At 39.2% G+C, this 25812-nt stretch overlaps 1 protein-coding gene across 2 annotated transcripts in view; it reads left to right on the top strand.

Moving 5' to 3' along the window:
* SULF1 (sulfatase 1) overlaps positions 1 to 25812 on the top strand; it is a 120333-nt gene that overhangs the window by 83468 nt on the left and 11053 nt on the right. For both annotated transcript variants that reach the window (XM_029959355.1, XM_018079539.2), the window contains exons 7-15: positions 3464 to 3614; positions 4616 to 4791; positions 5356 to 5484; positions 5744 to 5800; positions 6788 to 6917; positions 20181 to 20397; positions 23527 to 23773; positions 25495 to 25591; positions 25694 to 25788. In XM_029959355.1, the coding sequence (XP_029815215.1) occupies positions 3464 to 3614; positions 4616 to 4791; positions 5356 to 5484; positions 5744 to 5800; positions 6788 to 6917; positions 20181 to 20397; positions 23527 to 23773; positions 25495 to 25591; positions 25694 to 25788 (1299 nt within the window). The remainder of the gene's footprint in view (positions 1 to 3463; positions 3615 to 4615; positions 4792 to 5355; positions 5485 to 5743; positions 5801 to 6787; positions 6918 to 20180; positions 20398 to 23526; positions 23774 to 25494; positions 25592 to 25693; positions 25789 to 25812) is intronic.

The raw sequence follows: 25812 nt of genomic DNA, 5'->3' as shown, positions 1-25812 counted from the left end.
TTGAGCAATGTAGATTTGCCCAGGTTAGTATGTTCTACAAGAATGACAAATACTACAGTAGCTCCTTGCCAGACTTAGAGGCCATGGACAACCTGAAAATAGTGGGCTACCTGACACTGTCTGCTGATCACGAATCAACTAATGTGCTCTGCAGAAGATAGCCTCTGTGACTGAGGCAATAGAAAAAGGTACATACCTTCAACTTTATACTCCCAGTGCAAAGAGGAATCAAGGAAATATAGATGTCAGCGTTACCCTACGGAAGTACTTGTCAATACTGAGCAAAATCATTCCCAAAAATGGAAGAATAGAAACAGTGACTGTACTATGATGACTTTCAAGGGCTTGTAACAGCTAAACATTTAGCTGATATCTCCAGCTGCTTCAAAAAAAAATGTTGTGTTAAACAATTATCACTGACAGGGGAGAGGTCTATTTACATGGAAAAGTTTTCAGAAATCAGCAATATTCTCCCCAGGATTCACCTCTGTAGTGTTTGTTTGATTGTTTTACACCAAAAAAAGGTAGATAGATCTGAGGGCAATGTCAGGTCTTGTGGCTGGAAACCAGTGCCTTTCTGGTGGATTTCTGAAAGGCCCAATAAACAGGGGTACACAGGGAACACAGAAAAGCCTGTGGGGTGTTGGAATTCATTTCTGTCTCTTCCCTAGTACTCTTTTTCTGACACTTTGGACCCCTGTTTCACATTTATCCATCAACCAGTGACACTGGATGTTTCACAGAAGGTCCCGTCCCCTGAGTTGTCTGGGAGGAAAATTCTGCTCACTCTCTGCCTGCTGCATTTCTCACCCAGAAAATTCAAAATGCATTTGGAAAGTGTCTGTGAAAGGTTTTAACTGCCCTGCTAAATCCTTGAGTGCTGCTTTTAAAGATTATCCATTATGTGGAGGAGGCTTCTCACAATGGCCTGGGAACATGAGACCTGAGCCTGCTTCAGCAGCTGGCTCTCCTTCCTGGCACAGCAGCAGGCTGTCATGGTGCTGCCAGCTGAGCATAGCTCACAGCCACCTCATCCCTCTGTGGCAGTGGCACTCAGGACTCCTCTGAAAAAAGTAGGGTTTTTCTAGAAAATGCTGATTAATCAAAACTGAGCTCTTTCATGGGAAAACATCTCATTTGACAAACTTCCAAAAAACAGAGGAAAGTTTGCACTGGAAGTATCCTCTTCTGTCAGTGTGCCTGATAACTGATAGGTGACCAAAACTCCTAAGATTTACTTCTTCAAGGTCTGGGGCTCCATCAGTCCCTCTGCTAGGACTGCTGGCTAGCCAACAACACAAGGGCTGTGCTCCTGGGATAAATTTTATTAATTTTGTGGCAGTATTCATTTTAAAAATCAGACTTCAACCATGGGAAATTACAAAAACTTTGACCTTTCAACATGAAATAAAAGAATTCCCAGTAGAAAAGGAATTCTAGTTTATGCTTGTCTTTGCCAAGTAGGGAACCAACCTTTTCATACTTCTTAATCTCTACCAAAGATTGAAAAATCCTGTGATACTGTTGTCTCACTTCTCTTTTTCTTGAGGCTAATGGTTAAGTAGATTAGTCAAAACTAGCTGTGTGTACTAGAGGCATACTTCTCAAATTCTCAAAAAATGGTCTCCACTTAAAATGTGGACTTCATTAATTTATTGCAGTTGACTACAAGTCTATTATGTTATCCTTTCAGCTGATTTTTATCCTTGGATTATATAGTTATAGATTATCATACGATATCTGATACAGTAAAATCAACTGCTTCCACTATTCTGTGATCACATACAACCATGTTAAGAAATGCAAAGGACTGGTCAAAGGTGTGACTTTTAAGTTTAATCAGTATACACTGTTGATATTGTTCAGTGCAACCTCTGAAGAAAAGACAACTACACATAAATATTTCAATGGGGAAAATGTACCTTAGCTCACATTATAATTTTCAGTATCTAAACAGTAAATTAATATTTAATTACATTTTAATTATAAACTGAAAAGAGAATCACAAGAATCAAATTAACCTAATAACACAACAGCATTTTTTTCACTTCCTATTTATGTCTATTTTTCAAATGTAATGCTGCAACTCATGTATTACTTACTGCAGTGTATTAGAAACAGGAAAAAAATAACAGCCAAAGAACTTAATCAAAATGACAAAGCCTAGATTCCTTCTTCATGGAGAAGGAAACTGCTCATACATAGGTGAAAACATTATGGGACACGGCTTTTGTTTGATTTCACTTCACCTTTATGTCTAGCATGTATGCTAGGTATTAGAACTGGATTGATGGAGAGCTTTCGTAACCTACTTGTCTGTACAGTAAATTTACTTGGCATATTTTTTGCAGTACCTTTTCTTCCAAGGAGGTGTATCTGTGAACATATTCTTGTTTCTTATATGTTATCCTTCAAAAATTCACTGGCTATGGATAGAACACTGCTCTTAAATCTTTCCTTCAATGTTTGTGCAAACTCCAAAAGCATCATTCTTTGCTTTGGATAGGACTCTATGCCCTTACTTCTTCTTAGTACTAGTATCAATAGCAGTGTTAGCTCAATATTGTTGTCATAGTTCATGTTATGCTGGTAATGCAGTGTGCTTTACATTCACATTGAAAAAATAGTACCTTAACAGAATTTAAGGTATGAATAACTGTTATTTTGGTATGGGTGGGATTTGCATGTCTACCACATCACCAGGCATCACCGGGACATAGCTTAGATGAGGGCTAAGGGCAAGTAATGGAGACTGAACGTGGATCTGGAGGAACAGCATTGGCTGCATCACTTTCTCAGCTCTCTCATTCAAGGCCACCACATGGTCTCCTGTCAGGAACTCAGTCCTGGAGGGATTGCACTCAGGCTCCTGGTAATGTCTGCACTCACCTCTGGTCATGGGAAGGGAAAAAGTCAGTGTTTTCACTCTTTGGGGCATCTTGAAAACTGATAACACTGGTGGTGTTCTTGGTACTGACTACTAAATTTCTCTATCCCACTGAAAAATATCTTTCTTTGAGCTTTGTTTAAAGGTAATTTTCCTACTGGATGCATCAGGGCAGCTTACCTTAATATTAAAGGGAAGCATTTATCTTTGATCTCTGACTTTCTTAATTTTTCTGCTTATCTTTATGGGATGCATCATTCAGATAAGTCTTTTTAATGATTACAGATTTATTGAGTAACACATTTTGGCATATCTCAAATATTAACATGGATCTTGTAGTGATCTTTGAGTCTGAAAGAAAGCTCAGAAAGCAAGTGGTTAAAAAACTTGGAGGAAGTGATGCATGAACCAATGAAGCTTGGAAGCCACTGAAGTGATGTTTGTTGGTATTTGTCAAATATCACATGGAATTTGTAACTTAACTGCTTGTTGGCTATTTCTGTGCTAGAGGAGTTCCCACCTTCCTCTGATGCCTGTAATGCTGCACAACTTTTCAGATCCGTTCTTTTCCTCCAGCACTCCCAGCTATAACTATGCACCAAACATGGATAAGCACTGGATTATGCAGTACACGGGGCCCATGCTGCCCATCCACATGGAGTTTACAAATGTCTTGCAGCGCAAAAGACTTCAGACCCTGATGTCAGTTGACGACTCTATGGAAAGAGTGAGTTCAAGAAACTACTCTGAATACAATCTTATTAGTCAGTTACTAAATTCATTCATTCATTCTTTACCTTCACCAACCACATTCCAGGGAAAGTCATTGTTCCATGAGGAATTACTCCACTTATCCCCAGCAGAAATGAGTTCTCGTTCTCTGCAATATAATGCCGAGCTCCTAACTTCCTTTTTTAATTGCTGGGTCAATAAACTGATGATTTTTTTAAAGGGAAAAATCACTGGGCCTAATATAGAGCCTGGTATTAACAGAAGATGCATCACCTGTGTGTACACATGGATAGACACAGGTGCACAGATGACAACTTCTATTCATTTCACACACTCCCTTCAAAGTTTGTCCTTCAGCTGAAATCTGGGAACTGGCAAATCACAGCAACTCAGGTGTCAGTCTACTGGTGTTTGCAGAAGTTAGGCAATGCAGTGTACAGCTAATTATAGGTAACATGATACATGAACTATTAGGTGTACTTTGTATGACTTTTTGTTCCAAAATCAAGCACCATGACCAAAGATCTTCCCCTAGAGAGATTTCTTTAAACTTTAATAAAAATTTACAGCCTTTTCCCAAGCCCACAAGTGTAAGGAATGAGAAAGTCGTAGACTAACACAGTAAATCAAATCTGAGTACCTTTTCCCCTAAAGCTGTAGCAGACTTTTTTCACAAGCTCTGAGTACACAATGAATTTTGGACATACTAATGCAACTACACCATTATTACTGTATTTTTTTCTATTCTAATTTTCTGGACCTGTTTAATTGTCCCCTGTGTCAAATGTGAAATTGAACTTGTAAGTTGATTTTTTTAACAGCACAGTAAAGACAAGATGTAAAAATGCCCATCCCGAAAACATCTGTGTAAACAACCTCATTGATGCCACATTTGGTTCTGTATATTTAAGGCTTATAAATGATGGTTATACATGATTATGCACAAAACATGTTTTGCTACACTTTACTCAGAGTTTTTTCTGTGCTGTGTTGCAGTTACACCAAATGCTTGCAGAGATGGGAGAACTGGAGAACACCTACATTATCTACACTGCTGACCATGGTTACCATATCGGGCAGTTTGGACTGGTCAAGGGGAAGTCAATGCCGTATGACTTTGATATTCGAGTTCCTTTCTTTATTCGTGGCCCAAGTGTAGAGCCGGGATCAGTGTACGTTCTCTTGTGTCTCTAGCACAGCTGTTGAGCCTGATGTAAAATGTTTCATAGAGCATGTAATTGTCATTCTGTCCAACTTAATTTCATAAAGGATGCCCTATTATCGTAAAGCAATGAGTCTCATAAAGAGGCAGGTCTTTCACTTTGCATATTATGAATAAGTTATAAAGGAGATGAGAAAATTGTGTAATGCATAGTCATGTAGTGTTAGACTCTGGGTTTTGCTTTTAAAAACTATGTGTTCATCTTTACTGCTCACCCTGTGGTTTATCAGAATGAATGGCATCATGCCCTCATTGTCAATGAGATAAGAGCAGTGTGACTGCTGCACCTCCTTGTTTTACTGTGCTAAGCTTTTTCTTTGTGATGACAGTCTGCAGTACTGGCCAATCATTCTGAGTTGTAGACTTCAAAGGAGGTTTTCTAAACTTAGCACTTGTGTAGAGCTTTACATCTTCAAAGTCCTGATAAACATTAATTACCATTCTATTTCCAAGAGAATGTGAAGACTTACATATCAAACACATGACAACTTTGACTGTTTCTGTTGATTTGCAGAGTGCCTCAGATAGTTCTGAATATTGATCTTGCTCCAACAATTCTGGATATAGCAGGACTTGACACACCTCCAGATATGGATGGCAAATCTGTCCTAAAGCTTCTAGACTTGGAGAGACCAGGAAACAGGTGGGCCCCAACATTGTTTTTAGCCAGTTCAGAAGCAAACACCTAAGTAAACCAAAAACTGAGTGGAAAAAGGGACTCTGTGAAAATGAGCTGTGTCATGGCAACGACAGCTTTCCCATTCAAAGAGTCTCTTAAATAGCACGTCTATAAAATGGCAGGTGTATATATAAGTGGAGAGTTGTTTTTTCAAAAATAATTTGTTAACACTAGCAGTGCTATACATAAGTGCCAGCAGTAAATATTATTATTTTACTTTCAGGTTTCGAACGAACAAGAAGAACAAAATTTGGCGTGACACATTTCTGGTGGAAAGAGGGTAATTGTTAGGGGTGAGAGAGTTTTGGGAGAGCATGCCTGCTGGGAACACTCTCTTGTACATGCTTTCCTTTCTGGTCTCTCCTCTTCCTTTTTATGGTCAGAGAAGTAGTAAATTTTGCAAGCAAACTGACAGGCCTGACTTGTTTCCTGGTTTCCCACCACTGCCTTTGGAAGGTGCTGTGCTTCCAAATCCCTACCTTGGAAGAAATTTGAAAGCATGCTTTTCTGGCAACTCTCCTAGCCTCTTTCCTTAACGTTGTGCTCATGCCCACTTATGCCATCATCTGATTTATTTTCTTACCAAATCTCTGTTTCAAATCCAGCTGTGCAGAATCCTCTTATCAATTGATTTTGTATTTTCCATCATAGGCTGGAAGCATTCCTCATTTTTGTTGCAGCTAAGAAAAGAGTTATGTTTAATTGAGATTTGTGACTATAACTGCTTCTCTTTTCACTGATACCTCCTTAGATCCTCTCACCTTGCCAGTTGTTGTGAAAATTTTCTCTGGGTAAAATTTTACAGCAATTATCTTTTGGCACTTTATGACTTTACAGATTGTGGAAATCTTATGTGATATATTATGAAACAGTGTATATAAGACACATTGTAATATATAAGGTACAGCCAAGCTAGTGCTGAGTATGGAAGTCCTATTGTGTCTTCAGCTGAGTTTTTCAACCAGGCGAGTACTGCTTCAGAGAGTTTTGCCTTGTGAAAGAAACCGCACTGATGTATGAATGGTGATGAACTGTACCAGTTTGACATATTTTAGCAACCCTTGTTTCTCTTCGGGCAATTTTCAGCCAATCATCTGAGCCTTTTTTTCAGTACCTGACCTTCATCAAAGGTCAATAACAGAAATGTGGGGATTTTTTCCCCGAGAAGACAGTAAACCTTCAAGTAGCTTTGCTTTTCAAGTTACATTCATCCTCTTAAGAGTTTAGAAGAATGTATCTAAAATGTTCAACTTTATCTTTTTGTAAGCAAATTTCTACGCAAGAAGGAGGAATCCAGCAAAAACACTCAGCAGTCTAATCAACTACCAAAATATGAGAGAGTAAAAGAATTATGCCAACAAGCAAGATACCAGACAGCCTGTGAACAACCAGGACAGGTAAGCAACAAGTAAATGCAGTCTGCCAAGAGCCATAAGGAAATATGTACACTACGGATCAAAAGAATTTGAAGAATATGGCATTAGAAAGATAACTAAAAGATCATTGTTGTGAATATCTCTAGCAAAACAAACAAACAAAAAACCCAGACACAATGGTTGCTCTAAGCAGTGATCCTGTTTAAGGTATTGAAGGACTGGCCCTTAGTTCACTGTCTCAGTATAGGTCTTATGGTAGAACTCACATGCTCAAACATAACATGAAATGACTACTTTTTCTTTGATTCAGTGTATTGCTAAATATGTAAGATTATTCAGTGATAATTATGAGTAAGGGAAAGAAGCTTTTTGAGCAGTGAAAGCTTGTACTTCCTGGGCTAGTTCAGAATTACTGAAGCAAGCTGGTTAGTCTGAAGGTTACAAGTGATTTCATGTTTGTTTTTTTATTGAAACACCTTTAATAGAGGGGTCCCTTGGCTCAGAAATGGCAGTGATTCAGGCAGTGATACTGCCTCAAAGGATTCAGGCAGTGATACCCATATCCAAGCATTACTTTTTCTTCTTGTAGCCTTAATTATTTCAGTATAATGCCTGACTCTGATACAAAGGCCTTATTGCCTGCTCATAAAACCAGAAGTTACTGCACCCGTGACTACTATGCTTACACCTTAAACTCTGTAGTGTGTATACAGAGAGAGAGCTAAATTAAGAAACAGTGAGTCTGACTCCAAATTCTCTTCAATATATTTTGAATTAATACTATACCTATGGTAACATATAGAGATTAATTTACTGGGTAGATATGTAAGGGATCTGTATGCCTTCTCATTGACACCCCCTCCAGCCATGCTGGGGCACATGCTGGGGGCTCCAGGCAGTGGCTTGTGCCTGCCTTGCTGTCCTCCTTCTCCATCCCCATCCCCACACACCTTCCCAGAGAAGTGTGAGGTGATTTCTCCCAGGCAGGCACTTGCACTTTTCCCTCAGATGTTTGCTCAGACCACTGCAGCCAGGCATAGACCTGGCGCTGAAATATCGGTAGACTGTTTGGAAGGAGGGCATAAAGCCTTCACTGTGCTCTGCTCCCCTCGGCAGCCACCCATGGTGCTTTGCCCAGAGCAGGTAGAGCTCTGCACAGCAAACTGGAGGGCTGGGAGAAATGCTCCGTCCCTACCTTCCCCCTTCTCGTTCATTAAAGTGTTACAGTAAGTCTTGGTTAATCAGATTGGACTGGATTAGTGTTTTGGCTGGCACATCCTTGGTCAGGTCCTCTGTCACAGCTCTCACCTCACACATGCTGCTTAAACGCAGCCACTTTTGAAGGGATATACACAATAACACCGTCTCACCCAAGGGCAAAGTTCTCAGAAGTTCAAGCGCTGCCATTGTAAACAGAGGTTAAATTTGAAAATCTGAACATTTTGTAAAAACTAAAGGAGATCAATGAAGTCATTTAGACTGTTAGACGCTAAAATGTTTAGTTTTAAAGTACCAAAATATTTTCTTTGCAATTATTCCTTATATTTATTACCTCTCCATAATCCAGGTTTGGAATAACTTTACTTTTCCACATGTGAAGAGAAAAGGTTAAGTGTCCTGACCAGGTATCACTGCAGGAAACACTGCTCACAGCCCTGTTCTCAGCCCAGAGCAGTAGACCATCCCATATTTGTGAATCCCATTTGATCAAAGGGTGAAGGAAGAAGGGCTTGAGTCATCAAGGAGGTTATGAGAGCAATAGTGCTTAATAGCAGGTCTCACACCTACAAACTCCCATCAAGGTCTTTTAAATGCAGAAGATATGTTGGCTCCACAGAGCCCAGCAGCCATCCCTCACAGCAGAATGAAAGACAGGGCTGAACTGACCTCTTTAAGACCAATTTAAGACCTAGGCTTTGGAGTATGTAAACTATTTTTCTTAAACAAATAGATAAAACTTGTCCCTGGTACTTCTAATATCCTGAAGGCTTTCTCCAGTGATGTTGAAGTTAACCGTGCCTACTGAAACCTTTCATCAGACAGAGCGCCACAAAGGGTGGTCGCGCATCCTCTGGGCTCGTTCAGGCCCTGGTGCACAGACCCACTCTTCCCACCCCATTTGCCCTCACACCAGCCTTGAGAAGCGAGGGCAGTTTCTCTGTCAGGGATGGATTACATGAGGTGCTCACAGGGAAGTCAACATAGTCAAAATAGTCAACACAGTAAGGGCGTACAACACTGAAATAACATGAGCTTCAGTGAGGCATTGCAATGTGAAATAAGTGTCTGTAGGATTTTTTCCATGTAGAAAAGGTCTTCAAAAAATCAAAAGTTAATAGGTCAAATAATTTTACTTTAGTACAGATGGGTTCCAGTGTGCACTTACGAGATTCCTCCAGCAGATTTGCCTTAGTCATTTTGCACCTCTTGGAAAAGAGAAAGAGGAAATATTGTTATGTGGGACTTAACTTTGTTTTATCTTTTGAGATTATTGTATTTAATTTCAATTACATAGGTGCATATATAGAAAAATATCATTTTAATTACTATGGTTTATAATACTTCCTATGTTTACTCTAATCAATTGCAGTTAATGTCTGTTAAATTAAGATTGCCTTCACAGAATGAGTGATTGCTGACAGATTTTTAAATAATGAAATTACTGGTCTGTGGGAAATTGCTGCTATTTGTCTGAAACTAAGAATAACCATTTGGGGAATTAATACACCAATGTACTGTCTAGTACATTTAGAGCTTCTTCTTAACTTAAATTTACTTAAGTCAATATTCGGTTTATTTGAAATGGAGAACATGAGGAAGTTGAAAAAGAAAAAATTTAGTTTTTCCTGTATAAAAACAAGGTGTGATCCTGAGACCTGCTAGTTCCAAAATCTCCAAGGATGTGGTACTCAGGATAACAGCTTCAGCTTATTTTCTATTTAAAAAAAAAAAAAGAACCTGGCATAGTAAAGATAATTTTTTTAATTTTTCAATGTCCAATGTCTATCTGAAAGTAGATAAAATATGAGGCGAAGAAAGAGAAAATGTTGAACATCTGTATCATATAAACTACTTTCACCTTGTTTTTTTTAATGTATTTAAATATTTTAACACCACTGACAGATTGCAGTACTTTCAACGTAGAGCACTGTCCCCTTCTTATTTTTTTCATAATCCCCTTTATTGGAGGACAGTTTCCAAAAGTTCAGTCATCTCCTTGAGAACGCATCAGAAATGAGATGTGCATTGGATATGTTCACTTTTTGAGTTATGTTCAGGCAGTCATTAACTTGGGTCAGCAGTGAGCCCTTGCCAAGAAGAGGAGCATGCCTGCTGAGCTGCACTAGCAAGAGTACTGCTAACAGGTCATGGGAAGTGAGCACTTGCCTCTCCTTGGTGCCTGTGAGCTGCAGCTGGAGTGCTGCATTCGGTTTGGGACCTCCATGAGCAGTGGGACTTTAGTAAGCTGGAGCAAGTCCAGTGGAGGACCCCTGAGATGGTGAGGAAATACTAGGGGGGGGAGCAGAAGGCAAAGGGGAAATCTAATTGTTTTCTTCGACTAACTAATGGCTAACAAGAGAAGACAGACCCAGGCACTTCTTGGAGGTGCACAGCAAAATGGTCATCAGCAAGAGACAAGTTGCAGCAAGGGGAAGCCTGACTAAATGCATGGAAAAAAAAGTGCTACCATAAGCATAATTAAGAACCAAAGCCCAAAGAGGTTGTGGGAAGTCCATCCAGAGATACTTCCAAAACCTAATAACTTTGTTGCTTCTTTGAGGAGGAGAATGAACCAAATGACCTCCAGATGTTCCTTCCAACACATGCTCTCAGTTTTTAACTTGCTTAGTACCTGGACTTGAAGATTTCATGTTTTCTTCTTCCTCCTCAGCTTCACAACTTGGGAAGTGCCATTAATTTTGTCCATCTTGTGAGTGAGTTATGGGTCACCTGCTCGTATCATATTTGGATATAGACTAGATTTTAGCTCCCGCCCTGACCCGGCTATTGACCTTTGCTCACCCAAAGCACAGGCAGTCCCATCACACCCAGGCCAGGTTTACTCTTCCTGCAAAGGGGCTCTCTGCTCAGCTTCAGGGCTTGGAGAAGGGTAAAAGTTTCCTTTGCAGTCCCTCCCCATCACAGAGAATGCTCAAGAAATTATGGTGGGAATGGGAGGTTTCCTTCATAGTTTATTTGCCAAATTTGTCAGCAATTTACATGCTGTAACTTACTGAGGTCACCTGATTAAGCCTAGTTGGTTTAGCAGTGGATATTGATGGAGTTTAACACTTAAATGGTTTGCAGAATATTTTTATATTTATCCTCTCAGCTTTACTGTAATAAGGTACACAGTGCAGAAATATCAATTCATCTGCAGCATTGCTATCCCTGCTATTGTTTTAAAATGGGAAACAATTAGTGTGAACTTGTAGCTAAAGCTTTGTTAGTTTTCCAATAGAGCAGAAATAATAGCATGTGAACAAATGTTTCTCTGGATTAATATGACCTTATCGTGACACAAATCTCTTCTCAGATTTCCACTGGAATAACCTGAGATGAGAATATATGTTAGTTCAGGAGGTTTAGAGGCAAGCTGCTCTTAAATCCTCTGGCAGATTATTTTTGTTGAACTGACTCCATCTTCTCACCCATGAAATTCTTCTGGATACTTAGCAAATATCAAATAAAACCATGTTAACTGTGTTTTCATTTAAACTTTTTCTTTCTCTCTTCCCTTACCTAAATGTGTAATTAAGGAGTTGAATTAATTCATAAGTATTTTTTCTTTTTTTCTCTACCAGTCTGAGTCATAGGAATTTTCCAGAGGCATAATTTTGGCTTCTGGGACTTAACACTCTTTCCCAGATCATAGTTACCTTTTGAGGTCTTGTGACCGATAGGCTGTTTCCAGTGTGCTGGTCAATATGTTATTTGTAATCAATATCAAATCCATAGCCAAACATGCATTTTTATCCTCTTAGAAAAATCACACAAACCACAGCCTTATTCTAAAATTTTTCCAGTGGGAAAAAAAAGAACCATCATGCCAAAATAAGGACTGTGAAGCATTGTGTTTAAAATTTCAGCTCTTAGGTTGGATGATTCAGCAACGAAACCCAGACACAGGTCTGTATGTTTTATGGGCATACATCTCCTACCATCTGCTCGGCACTACCTGCCAGTTTGTGAACAGCAAACGTCTGAAACTTGTAAAGGTCTGTGGTCTGGTGCCAGCTCCAGTGAGCACTGACAATGGGCAGAACGGAAAAACGCATCGTGCTGCCCATGTTGGTATGACGTGCACACCCATTTACTCAAACTGTGCTAGACAGGTATAATGCTGTAGCCACACTCTCCAAGAGCTCTTTCTTCATGCATGTCAGCTTTGGAGATGCGTAATAGTGTGTTTCCCCCTGAGGAATTGTATCCCAAAACTACCCTGAGGAAATAATGTTTTGTTTGGAGAAAATGCCTGACGGTTGTACAGTGAGACTGTAGTTACATTAGGTCTCGATGTATTTTACAGTGATCTGGGGCTTTACAGGTAGTCACTGGGGACGTGTTGCTGAATCCAAACATCAGCCCTGCAGTAAATGTGCAAGATTCTCCTGGCTCTAATCCAAAAAGCACGTTATGTAGTCTGTACTCTTATTTCAAATATATTCTTCACCCTTTAAAAACCTAGCATAAGAATTTGATTTTTATTATTCAGATTCATATTTATCACATTATCATATCAGTATTCAGTCAAAAGCACGCCTCTTTGTCATCCTAAAAGAACACTTGCCATCAATCAGCTTACAGATAATATAATAAAGGAAATTAGAATGGGGCTTATTAGGTGTAGTCTGGTTTGGCTCAAGTATCTATGTTCTCATAAAAAAATATCACAGACCATACATGTGTATAGGTCAGCTTTATGACCAGCTGCAGAGTAGGAATAAAAACACATAAGCTGGTAAGAGCTGGCCAGAAGTGTCAGGTGGCTCACAAACCACTGACAACCAGACCCTGAGCACCCACTAAAACCCAACTAAAATTATGATATGACAAATAAACATCATTCATGGATCCTCCTGATTCCAGAACAACCTCCTGATGCTTGCAGAAGGCACTGGTGATCAACCTGTTGTACCAGAGCATTGATTCAAAGTTGGTTTATCTTTGCTATCTGCCCATTGATAGCATCTTTTCTTAGTATTAATTCAGCAGAGCATCTGTATACAGGCTTAAGTGGAAACATTGGTGTTTGGGACCAGTGCTTAAAAGCACATACTTCAGTGCTTTTGTGAACAGCTCTTGTAGCTCACTTTAGACCCTGCAGTCATCCCTCATAGTTGAAAGAAACATGCTTGCAACTTAGTTGCTCAAGAATTTGTAGGAATTGCCAGGAATTATGATACCCCTAGTTAGCATACCACTCTGTTTATGAGTTGAAACCAAATATGAAGATAAGTTCCTTTATCTCTAAAAATAATCTTTCAAAGCATGGTATTTCATATTTCAGCCTAAATATTTCACATTTCAGCCTAAATATTTAAGTTTTTTGTTAAACAGAGGTCAGCTCTTCCCAGATTTGACAGTTCTTCAAATTTAAGCAATTCTTAATCTGAAGTATCAGCTCTATTCTGGATGAAATCCAGAGATATTCCAGGAAGATCACTGGGTTCACTGGTTTCATCTCTTTCAATGCACAACTGTGTTCAGCATTTTCACCATCATCTTATCAGTGCTCTCTAATAAAGACTTTTTGGTAGAATGGCACCTTTTTAACAGATCAATTTTTTTGAACCTTTTTTAAAGTAATTTTACATACCAAAAACATTTTGAGAGAAAACATAGTTTATGCAAGAACCATTTTTAGCACTTTTTGTAGTACTCCTCTGAGGTTCTCTTTTTGCAGAGTTTCCATTTTAAATTATGAAGTGAAATATCGTATAAACTAAGTCCTCTGCAAATTAAACGTGTATAGTACAATTTAACAGATTATTATTGGTATTACTATTTATAACTAAAAGACTAAATTTATCCTTTTCATTGGGTTCTATCTGCTTGCACTTGAGAGTGGATGCTTATTGGATAACAGCAGAAGTCTGTTGATGTTGAGTTGTAACTACAGACGAGTTAATAGATTTGGTGGAGAATGCTATGGAGGTGAAATATTTTCTGTCTCAACCTAGGTGTCTACACTTCTAGAGCTGACAAAGCAGTTCATGCATTTTCTATAACTAGAGAACTGCTATAACTGTGACACTTAAAATCAATCTTGTCTGTACATCAAGAATGCAAAATTGTGTAGTCTGCAAATTTCCTTGGCAATTTTCTCTTTCCTCCTTTTCTTTAGAGTGATTAATTCCTTCATTCTTTTTTTCCTCCAATTATGTCCCTGTGCATTTAACTGAATGTATTTCTGAAGTCTGTCATACATTTCTGCCTATATTACATCAATTCTTATATGACAAACTACTTCCTTCTCTGTTGAACCACTGACCACTGCATTTTTCAGCAACACTTCTTGGTGGTAAGGTTATATATAAATAACCATCTTTGAATATATTCATGACAGCAGACTCTGGAGCATGATTCAATAGAAGGTGGTTCAGTTTTGAGAGAGAGGTACAAAACTTGGGATCTGCCCTCACAGGCAGCATCAACTCAGTTCTAAAATGAAGGAGGAGATTTTTTTCCGATAAAAATGCAGCAATTCCAATTTCCGTAAGCGAAGCTGGCAAACCGTCCCTGCTAAACAGCTGCACTCATGTGCAATGTTCAAGTACTGCTGAGATGTAACAACACAGATTGATATTTCCAGGGGTATTCAGGAGCCTTGGTCAGGACCAGGGTTCATGATTGCTCTGTGGGAATACATAGAGGACATGACCTCAGCCTGTAAACATTTCTCAGTATTCGGGTCCAGTTCAGCAGAAATGAATTGCTGCTACTCTGTACTGTTTACCAGAGCCAACTAATTACAGGTCACCTTTCAATATGCTGTGTGGTATGGCCACTTTGGATGGCACAAAGAAAGCAAAAGCAAGACAGTTCTGATTGTGGTAGCACAGCCCTGAACCAGACTCCCTTACCAGCGTTATCACATCAAGTCCCCTGGTACTGCCGTAGATCTGGTTATTGCTAATAGAAGAAAATGGTACACACATATACAGCCCGTGGTGGTATTTTCATCTGAACTGTTTTCAAATTTAGAGCATTCCTTTTGTAACAGGAAAACAGGGAAATGAGATCTTGAGGACATGTTTAAATTCATGAAGTCTTCATTTTTCAAGCCTTATCTTAACATTCCCTAGGCTGAGCAATAATACTCAAAGTCAGTCATACATTACAAAAATGAAAAAACACCTGTAAAAATATTGCTGCCGTGTTATATTTCCGGTTGCATGTTTTTCAGGGTTTCATAGCTTTGTGATAAAATCTGACAAGGTATTTAACACTGATTCGTCTACTGTAAATACTCAGTGTTTACATATCATAGAAACCCTTAGCTTGCCTACTGTTGAGACATCTTTCATGAATTGCCTAATTGATTTCCCCTCTATATAAGGAGGCAGCAACTGTCTCAAAGCTGTGACAGTCTATTAACTACATGAAGTTGATTTGAAGTCCTGCCTAAGTAGCTATTTACAGTGCAGCGCATCACAGTGATTTATGCTGAACATACAGTTTTATGCCTTAATTATAATCAGTAGGGAAATAGACTTACTTAGTTTGAAGGCTGTGGCACAACTGATTAATACCAGGAAATTGAGACCCCAGGTAGTTACAAAGTCAATTGGTGTTGTCTTGCTTATGTAGCTCTAAGTCGCAACTGGACCCATGCCAGTAGCAATGCAAAGCAAAGCCACCAAGTACAAACAATACCTTTTAACCAGCCCATGTACTCCCCTTTGTCTTTGAAATGTCTTTATAAGGGTGAACTTCTACCCCCAGAAGAAAACGCATCGTGCCAATGCAATTATTGAAGGAAGGGCTCCTGCTGCAGTACTTGCCTCCCCACTGAGGAACACAGGAACATGTTTAAACGTCAGGTTTGTCAGAGATTATCCTTCTGAAGGATAGGATAGGATTAGGATAGGATTAGGATTAGGATAGGATAGGAATCATGGTTTAACTCCAGGTAGCAACCAAACACCACACAGCCACTCACTCACTCCCCCACCAGTGGGACTGGGGAGAGAATCAGAATGGTAAAAGTGAGGAAACTCATGGGTTGAGATGAAGACAATTTAATGGGGAAAGCAAAAGCCATACACACAAGCAAAGCAAAACAAGGAATTAATTCACTGCTTCTCATGGGCAGGCAGGTGTTCAACCATCTCCAGGGCAGCAGGGCCCCATCACACTTAACAGTGACTTGTGAAGACAAACACTGTCACTCCAAATGTCCCCCCCTTCCTCCTTCTTTCCCCAGCATGATGTCATATGGTATGGAATGTCCCTTTGGTCAGTTTGGGTCACCTGTCCCAGCTGTGTCTCTTCCCAACCTCCCAAGCACCCCCAACTTCCTTGCCAGCATGGCAGTATGAGATGCAAAAAAAACCTTGGCTCTGTGCAAGCACTGCTCAGCAATAACCAAAACATCTCTATATTATCAACCCTGTGTTCAGCACAAACCCAAAACATAGCCCCATACTAGCCACTGTGAAGACAATCAACTCTACCCCAGCCAAAACCAGCACAACAGGATAGAACTATTTCTGTTGGAAGGGACCTACAACAATCATTGAATCCAACTGCCTGACCACTTCCAGGGCTGACCAGAAGTTAAAGCATGTTGTTAGAGGTATTGTCCAAATGCTCCTTGAACACTGACAGGCATCAACCACCTCTCTAGGAAGCCTGTAGTGGGTTTTGACCGCACTCTTGGTAAAGAAATGCTTCCTGATGTTGAATCTGAACCTCCCTGGGCATAACTTTGAACCATTCCAGACCTCCCTTCCCACTTCCCCTCCTCAAGGAGATGTAGAGAGCAATGAGGTTGCCCCTCAGCTTCCTTTTTTCAAGCTGGACAAACCTAAAATCCTTAGCTGCCCAGTCCTTTTACACCTTTACCTCTCCTAAGTTGCCTCTGCAATTTGCAGGGAGCGCTTTGGGGAGAGCTGGCAGCCAGCACACACAGATCCAGCCAAGACTCCAAGTGCATCTGCAGAACAGACCGTGCTTGGTTCAGGGTGGCTGTAAACCAGCAAAGCCCCTCCTAGTGGGGTTAAGTCCTACTAGCTTTCAGGTGTGGGGTGTCAGGACTCCATTGGTGTGGAAGCATTAAAGGTCCTCTTTCACCTTTGCTTCCCCTCTGAAGCTAAATTGAGGCAGAGTGTAAACTGAGGGTGGGGAGCTGAGGTGAGAGGGAAATAGTTGCTGGAGGGTAGGTGATGAAATGTGATGAAAGAAGGAAAAGATGAGTCAATGACAGGGAAAAAGGCTGACACAGTTTGAGTTTCACAACACTATTAGTTTAGGTTTTTTAATTCTCAGTTGGTTCTCTTTTCTCCTACTGAGGTGAGAGTAAATCAGTGCAGGGTTTCTTAAATCAGCATGCAGCCAGAAGCAAGGACTATCCCATATTCCTATGGCAACAATGAAGTGTTAGATTGGCTTAGGTGTCTTGTGAAATATAACTGTAAGAAAGAACATAAACATGGGGAAAATAAATCATATAGAAATGAAAACTTAATGAAGACATATTTAGTTTGTGTATAAGCCAGTGTTGTGGTTTTTTTTTTTTTAGTTGATGGAGAAATGGGAATCCAGAAACCAAACCTAATATTCCTGGACTACAAAGAGTAGTTTGGTATTCATAGCAGGAAGGAAAGTAGAAAACAGGGGAAGAGAAAGGGCAGTGCATTCAGTCACAGTATTCTTTTATGTGCATTAATGCATTTTATAGATCTAAAGATGAGCAGGAGGACCATTACAACTTACTGCATAATGCATGCTCAGTGCCTGATTACGCTGGCATGGGCAGGGATTCAGGAAAGTTAGACCGAAAATTCCGTCTTAGAACTCTAAAGCATCTTTATAATGACACTTTTTAAAGTAAAATTAAAAAAAAAAAAAAGAGGAAATGAATCATATTTAATCCCTGTTTTAAATAGAGAACCATTATTGGTTTGTACTAGACAGAGAGAGTCTTGTTTCAATGTTAGTCATAATATTGTTAAAAATGATCTAAATGGTTATTGAAGCCACTCCTAGAACCTCTTGCTATAATTAATGCTAGACAAAGAGAATACTTATTCTGCTTCAAAATGGTGCTTTTGAGACTCATTAAAGACTGCCATATGTTTATAACTGTAACACGTACCCAATAAACACGGGAAATATAGTGATGCAGTCAGCTCTTATCCTGTAACAATCATCTCTTGCTGTGGTAGGAAGAGTGCACATGCTATTGCAGAATATAGTCTGCAAAACTTTACAGCTCTTGGACACTTTTACTTGTACGAAGTCATATTGTGACTTGTAGGTGTATGTTTACACTTAAAGTCTGGGCATGAGTGTAATTTCTCAGGCAGCCATAGACTTGGTGAAGTTGATGTCCTTTTACACATGGCTTACTGTTCTGAGATCAGAGTCATGCCAATCCACAGGCAAGATCTCAGCATGGAATCCGTCTTTAACTCAGCCCACGTGTTAGGCCAGAGGGACCTGGTTCAGACCCACATCAGCTCATCCCTCAGGTTATCGGATCAGCAAATCTACCTGAAGGCTTAGTTTTCTTTCTTCATTCTTCAGTCAGCATGACAGCATCCCCAAAACAGTCCAAAGCAGCCATTAGTTAATGGAACTTACCGAAATGTGCATGCTCTGATATCAGTGCCCATTTCAAAAATTAAGTTGGGGACTCCATTAGGACCAGCATCTAGCTGTCTTGTTATTATTAATGAGGCAAGAGAAAGCTACTTATGCTATTCAGTGCTGGGAAACAAAAAAAGCACACATTATAGGAAACTTAACTGAAACTGCAGCTAAAAGGTTCCAGTCATAAATAGCATTATTGAGTTTTGTTCTTTACAATATCCAGCCAAACTTAATTGCTTTGTATGCAAACTCTGGTCATTATGGCTTAAGATGCAAAAAGTGAACTAAACTCATTTGTCATAGTTATTTATGGTTCTATCAAAATTATAAATAAACAATGTTATTTCTAGTTCTCCTTATTGTTATTCAGACTACTACTGACTCAAAGTCTTCACTGGCTTCTTAGTTTGTGTAGTGCATTGTGAGGGCCCTATATGGCAAGCTTTGGACATGGGCAAAGGAGCCCTGATCTCTCAACACCTATCCATATTTTTTTTTAAATTACATTTAGCTTTTTTAAGACAGTGTCATGTGGAAAGGAAATTAAAGTCCCTGTTGCTTTTTAATTTGATATGTGAAGGTAAGTGGATCCACTGGAAAAATCCACCTGGAATCTTCCATCTGGTTCAGTGATGTTGATAATTAAGTCAGACAGATATTGTGCAGACAAGCTGGAAAAAAACCTCTGTTTCCTCTCATTCTCCCACACTTGCTCTGATATTCAGCACACATACAACGCTTTTTACAGGTACTCCTTCCAGACTGCACCTTTTCCTCCCAAGTCTGATAAAAATCTCAAGGCTTATATACCCAAAGGAGTTTATTCAAGATAATTTCTTGTTTAGTGTCCCTAAGGTTCTTCTAGCTTGCACCTGCTGGCTGTAGGGAGTGGTTTATGTATTTTTCTATAGATTACATTTGCAATTTGTCCTTTTCTTTCCAAAGAATTCTCAGCTGAACCAGTTCTTCATCTGTGGGTTTTTTTTATTTTTCCCTGAATCATGTTAGAAATTCTGACTCACAGAACAAAGAAAAGAAGTTTGTTTTCTTCAAAGAAAAAAAAGAGTTGGTGAAAACAGCCCTGACAGCTGTACACCTTGGCTCAGTAAATTAAGATTTTTACTTGCTCTTTTCAGGTATGTGTTTAGTCTAGATACTCTTGATTTATATCTCATTTTCTTTTTTGTTTTTTTCTTTTTTGTTTGTTTTTTTTTTGTCTGGGTTGTATTTTTTTAATGCAGATTTGCAGTGATTTCATTCAAACTTATGTTTGCCTAGCATGAGAAAGATGTTGGGAAGAATGTGAGTGAATATGTGCCTTAAAATGTTTCCCTTCTCAGTGTGCTATGTAAGGCACTGTTTAAATTTTTAAAGAAATTTACCTGTCTTGTTTTACAATCCACCTGAAAACAACAGGGGTTTGAAAGGCTGCTGGGAAATCATCTTCACTTCTCCCTCTCACAGAAATGGCAGTGCACAGAGGATGCTTCTGGCAAACTTCGAATTCACAAGTGTAAGGTGCCTAGCGACATACTTGCCATCAGGAAGAGAACCCGCAGCATTCACTCCCGGGGATATAGTGGTAAAGACAAAAACTGCAACTGTGGAGACGCTGATTACCGAAACAGCAGGACCCAGAGAAAAAATCAAAGACAGTTCTTGAGAAACCCTAATGCGCAAAGTAAGTGTTATTTATCTCTTGGGCTCTGAGGCAAAGAGCAGAGGAAAATGTCTAGCAGAGCATTGTCCTACCAGTATGCTCTTGCTTTCACCTCTGTGTTTAATGAAGACATCTGTAGTTTGTAGTCAGGTTCTACATAATTGCCTCTGTAATAAGTACCTAAAGAAGTACTAAGCCTAATGGGCTTAAACCACGGCAAGAGTGGTTTAAGCCCGTTTAAGACTACTACCTAAAGGGGGCCTAAACTGGAGAGAGACTTCTTATAAGATTATGTAGTGATAGGAGAAGGGGTAATGGCTTTAAACTGGAAAGGAGTAGGTTTGGATTAGCTATTAGGAAGAAATTCAGTACTGCGAGGGTGGTGAGGCACTGGAACAGGTTGTCCAGAGAAGTTGTGGACACCACCTTCCTGGAAGTGTTCAAGACCAGGTTGGGTGGGGCTTTGAGTGGCCAGTGTTCCTGCCCATGTCGGAGAGGGGGGTGGAAATAGATGGTCTTTTAGGTCTCTTCCAAGGCAAACCATTTTGTGATTCCAATTATAACAATAATAACAATATTTATCCTTTGGATCACAGTGAGGAATAGCCTTTAGGCTGCCTTTGCAGTGGTGGTTGTGGCGATGCTCTGGTGCCACCTCTCGCGCTGCTCAGACATAACAACCCTGTGGCATCCGCGGGTGAATCAGTGCTGTTGCTTGACAAGGTGGCCAGTGCAAGTGTTTTCTTTCATCGTTAAAGCTGAATTCACTCGTTGTTCAGTGATAACCCGCAGACACCTGTTGCACTGTGGTGCTGGGGCTGCTCACGGACCTGAAACACTGCTTGGATCTCACTTCCCTGCACGTCCATAGCGGGATCCCCGCAAGGACACGAGTGAGATTGCAGTGTCCTCTAGTGGAGCATGGGCTGAAGGGAATGTACAAGAGGGTTTTAGGACGTGTTTGTTTCTGGTAATGGTTTCTACAAAAGAAGGCTGTTTAAAGAAGCCATAATTTTAAACGGAGCAAGTATTTTCTTCTCTCTGCCAAGCAATGAAAGTGAAGTTCTGTAGCTATAGCAATAGAAGTGACCCCGGATTTTAGACTTGGTTCAAGAGCAGGCTGTATTCTCTTGCACTCTAATTAGAATACTAGACTGGGGAATAAAGTAAAGATGGGTCTTTAAAGCAAGAAGATAGTGAAGTCCTATGAGAAGCACAGAAGTTAGAAGATTCTGCACAGATGTCTATGAAATAAGAAAATAATGTCAGTATAATTAAAAATAATTCCTTATCTAGATAATTCCTTATCTAGAGCTCCACTCTGGATGTGAACAAGAATCCCTAGTATTTTTTTGTGCTTTACACCACAATATTGTCTGTCTTAAGTTGTCTCATTGTTCAGACTAAGTGTTACCCTGATATAATTTCTTCCATTTGTTTAATATGATCTAAGGAACCTCACAATGTGTACAAGCAGACCTCTCCTGGAAAGTCTACATGCCACAGACTACCAGAGTGATTCTCAAACTGGGGAATGTTCCCTCAAGTGATATTTTCAAAGGGAGATAACTGCTGCATACCTTGGAAAGAGGTATTGCCAAGTCACAGCAAGGACTGAATGGGGATTGCAACCAAGGGAAGTTACCTGGGGAGAGAAAGTAGGGAAAGGAGGGAAAACATCTGAAAGAGGCATCAGAAAAAGTTCTTTTGTTATGATTTTCTCCTTTACAACATTCTTATGCTTCCCTGCTCTGTCTCCTCCAAATCAGCTTTATCACTCCTCTGAGTAGTGCAGGGAAAGACTCATGATGAAGAGACATTGTTGAGAGAATGAGGAGTTCAGGCCTCAGTCTTCAGATGACATGTGGATGAGATGCATATATATTACATCCTTTCAGTCACTTGATTATTAAGTAGTATCATCAGAGGCTGTGAAATGGAAGAGGTTGTCCCATCTGACTCTATGAATGTTTCTGCTTAATTTTATTAAAGACCCTCAGGACAGGGTGGTTTGAATGAAAAGTTGAATCAGACTCACTAACTGCACTTCTAAAAGATTCTTGCAGGAGAGGTTCAGTGTGAGATTCTTAAAGACACTAACATAAAAACTGTGAGTAGAACTGACACTACCTGACAAAGGCAGTACTTTCTTACAGCTACCATTTTCTGCTGCATGAAGAATTGTTCTGTGACATAGGTGTGCTCAGCATAGATGTAACAAATGGAAATGCCCTACAACTGATTTTTTTACAAGATAAATTTTGTATTTCTGGAGATCTCTGTGTGTGGTTTTGCTAGACAGAACATGCTTTGGTATGGCATTGACTGTGGGTTTTATCAGCTTAGTTTAAGTCAAGTGCATTTAGCAAAAGAAGTTAAGGTCTTTCAGACTGAGCCTCAACACAGGTTTTCTTGTACATAACATTAAAAATCCCTCAAAGAGTTAATTGTCTCATTAGTCTTACTCACATACGCAATAACTAAAAGAGCTGCAACCCTACTAAGCTCAGAGCTTTCAAGGGGTGAAAGTGACATAATAAATCTCCTTGTAGCTCTGCAATGAGGCAGTTTTTGGGTGATCTAGGACTTGCACACATAAATACAGATGACGTGTGTCAAAGTATATGTACATATAGATACATACAGATACGTATAGACTGATATCTGATGAATTCATACCATTTTAATTCTTACCTTTAAAAAGGAAAACGTGTTAACTGTTTAAAAAGTCATTTTTATTCTGAAGTGTAAGCCAAACATGTCACATGCCAATTTGCACTTCTTTCACAGTGGTGAAGGGTTTAATTTTCTAAAGTGGTTTGTAACCCTGCGATCTCTGATTTGTGTGTCTCTTTTTAGATACCTGATTTCTGAGATACTAATTTTATTTGCAGATATAGATGCTAATTCTGGCATAAGGTCAGACTAATGTGAAATGCAAACCTTGAAGTGATAGAAATTACATGCTACTCATGAAAGTGAGGGTCACAATGTATCAAAAATCATTAAATATGTTTCTGTAAAGTCAGAGGAAAAATAAGCTGGTTTTACTGAACATCATTCTTGTTCCTTGGGATATGTTTTGTGTTCATGGCGTGGGTCTTGTAGATACATATATACAACTGGAAATGTTTCTTTCCTCTGCTTCAGAATACAAACCCCGATTTGTTCACACTCGCCAAACCCGGTCCTTGTCTGTGGAATTTGAAGGTGAAATATACGACATAAATCTGGAAGAAGAAGAATTACAGGTGTTAAAGACCAGGAGTATCACCAAGCGTCACAATGCTGAAAATGAGGAAGAAACAGAGGAAATTGCTGGTGCTGTTGGTGATGCCATGTTCGCTGATGGCGCTGATGCCATAGGTCAACCCAGCTCTGTTAGAGTGACACACAAGTATGATCGCTTTTTCTGTGTTGTTTTCTTTTCTTCAAATGAAATCTTCGTTTTCTAATTGTGTCCTCACTGTCTCCATACAATATTTAGAAACTTAAAACTGTCATCCTGGATTTTAGATAAACCTGAGTTTTATTTTTTAGGAAGTGGAATCATTTATATTTAGTATTTTATACATATTTATATATTTATACATATTTATATATGTATTTTAAAAGGAGGCCTCTAGTTTAGATTTTATTTCTGAGGAGGAGTAGGCATCTCCAGAGAGAATTTCATCCTCCATATAGAAACATGCATCTTATGATGGATTAATCATCCCGTTAAGCTGATGCTCCTGCTGTTCATTATAGTCTAGGCTACCAGCTTGACATAGGGGCCCAAATTTGAGATGACTGAAATCCCACTCTACATGAGGATAGATTAGATCAGTTACATCATGTTTCTTAATACCTGGTTGTTTGCAGCCATTCGCATTACCTAAGATACATTAGACCTGTTTATTCAGGCTGAGAGTGCTGGGGCTGTTCAGCATGGAGAAGGTTCTGGGGACACCTTATAGCAGCCTTCCAGTACCTAAAAGGGTCTTGTGATATTTTACATGGGCAGAAAATTATAGGACAAGGAGGAACAGTTTTAAACTAAAAGAGGACAGATTTAGATTAGATTTCAGGAAGAAATTATTTACTCAGAGGGTAGTAGAGCACTGGAACAGGTTGCCCAGAGAAGTTGTGGATGCCCTATCCCTGGAAGTGTTAAAAGCCAGGTTGAATGTGGCCCTGAGCAACCTTGTCTAGTGGGTGCCCATGGCAGGGAATTTAGAACTAGATGATCATTAAGTTCCCTTCCAACCCAAACCGTCTAGGATTCTATGATCCTGAAGAAATCTGCAATCATTTTCCCATCCTGAATGTTGTTTAGATTTCAATTTTTAGCCCTACACTAAATCTGAATGAAAAGGCAAACATCTCAAAATATTTTTTAGCTTAAAAAAGCTAATGTGAGTGATCTGAAAAGCCAGAAAGATGCAGGCAACAAAAATTTCTCTTTAATCCCTTTTATTGCACTTAAAACATAAGTATTTATTTCTTTTTGTCTTCTTTATTTTTTTTTAAGGAAAACATAAAAGTTAGTTTTGAATAGGTAAAAGTCATCCCTTTTTTTACATTGATAATTTCCAATCATGGAATTAATAAAGCTTTAAATAGTTTTCCAGAAAAGTTATTATTTCTCCATAAAGTGTTTTGACCTTTACAGAACACAGCATTGCTTAAGGAATTCTTTGAACAAGGCAAAAAACAGAACAGGATAACATGGGAAGAGATAGGCATCTACATATTTTTTCTGCTGTTCTTCTCAAAAATTAAAAGCTGGTGGTTAAATAAACAATGGCACATTTGATTAACAAGAGGCTTTAAACTCTGAACAGATTTTTACTTCAGTTTCAATTTAATTTCTAATTGATTAAGAATGTTGATGCATTTTTTTGCTTACCAGGCAGAGAGCATCTGTCATGGATGAGGATTTTTTTTTCCAAAGAAAACAAATGAATGCAATTATTATTATTGAGTTAGCATAAGAGGGCCTGGTCGAGTTTATTTATTTATTAACAGACCATAAAAATTAATTGATTAAGAATGTCAGAAGAAAGAGAAAAAATGGGTAGGCAACTGGGAAATCACTGACCTTCTTTTTTCTGTTTCTTAAACTCATGATTACAGATGTTTTATTCTTCCAAATGACACTATTCACTGTGAGAGGGAGCTGTACCAATCTGCCAGAGCCTGGAAGGACCACAAGGCTTACATCGATAAGGAGGTAAGAGGTATTTTAAAACCTGAATGAAGTCTTCACACTGCTATCTTTTCAAAGAATAATTGAAATGTCGAAATAATTGAAACTCGGAAATATTCACTGCAGATCGAAGCTCTCCAAGACAAAATTAAGAATTTGAGGGAAGTTAGAGGACACCTAAAAAGAAGAAAGCCAGATGAATGTGACTGTAGTAAACAGAGGTAAGAGAGATGGCATTAAATACT

This window comes from Manacus vitellinus, unplaced genomic scaffold (genome assembly GCF_001715985.3).
Source record: "Manacus vitellinus isolate BGI_N305 unplaced genomic scaffold, ASM171598v3 scaffold_1_pilon, whole genome shotgun sequence".
NCBI classification, from domain to species: domain Eukaryota; kingdom Metazoa; phylum Chordata; class Aves; order Passeriformes; family Pipridae; genus Manacus; species Manacus vitellinus.
This window is presented reverse-complemented; position numbering and strand designations above follow the sequence as displayed.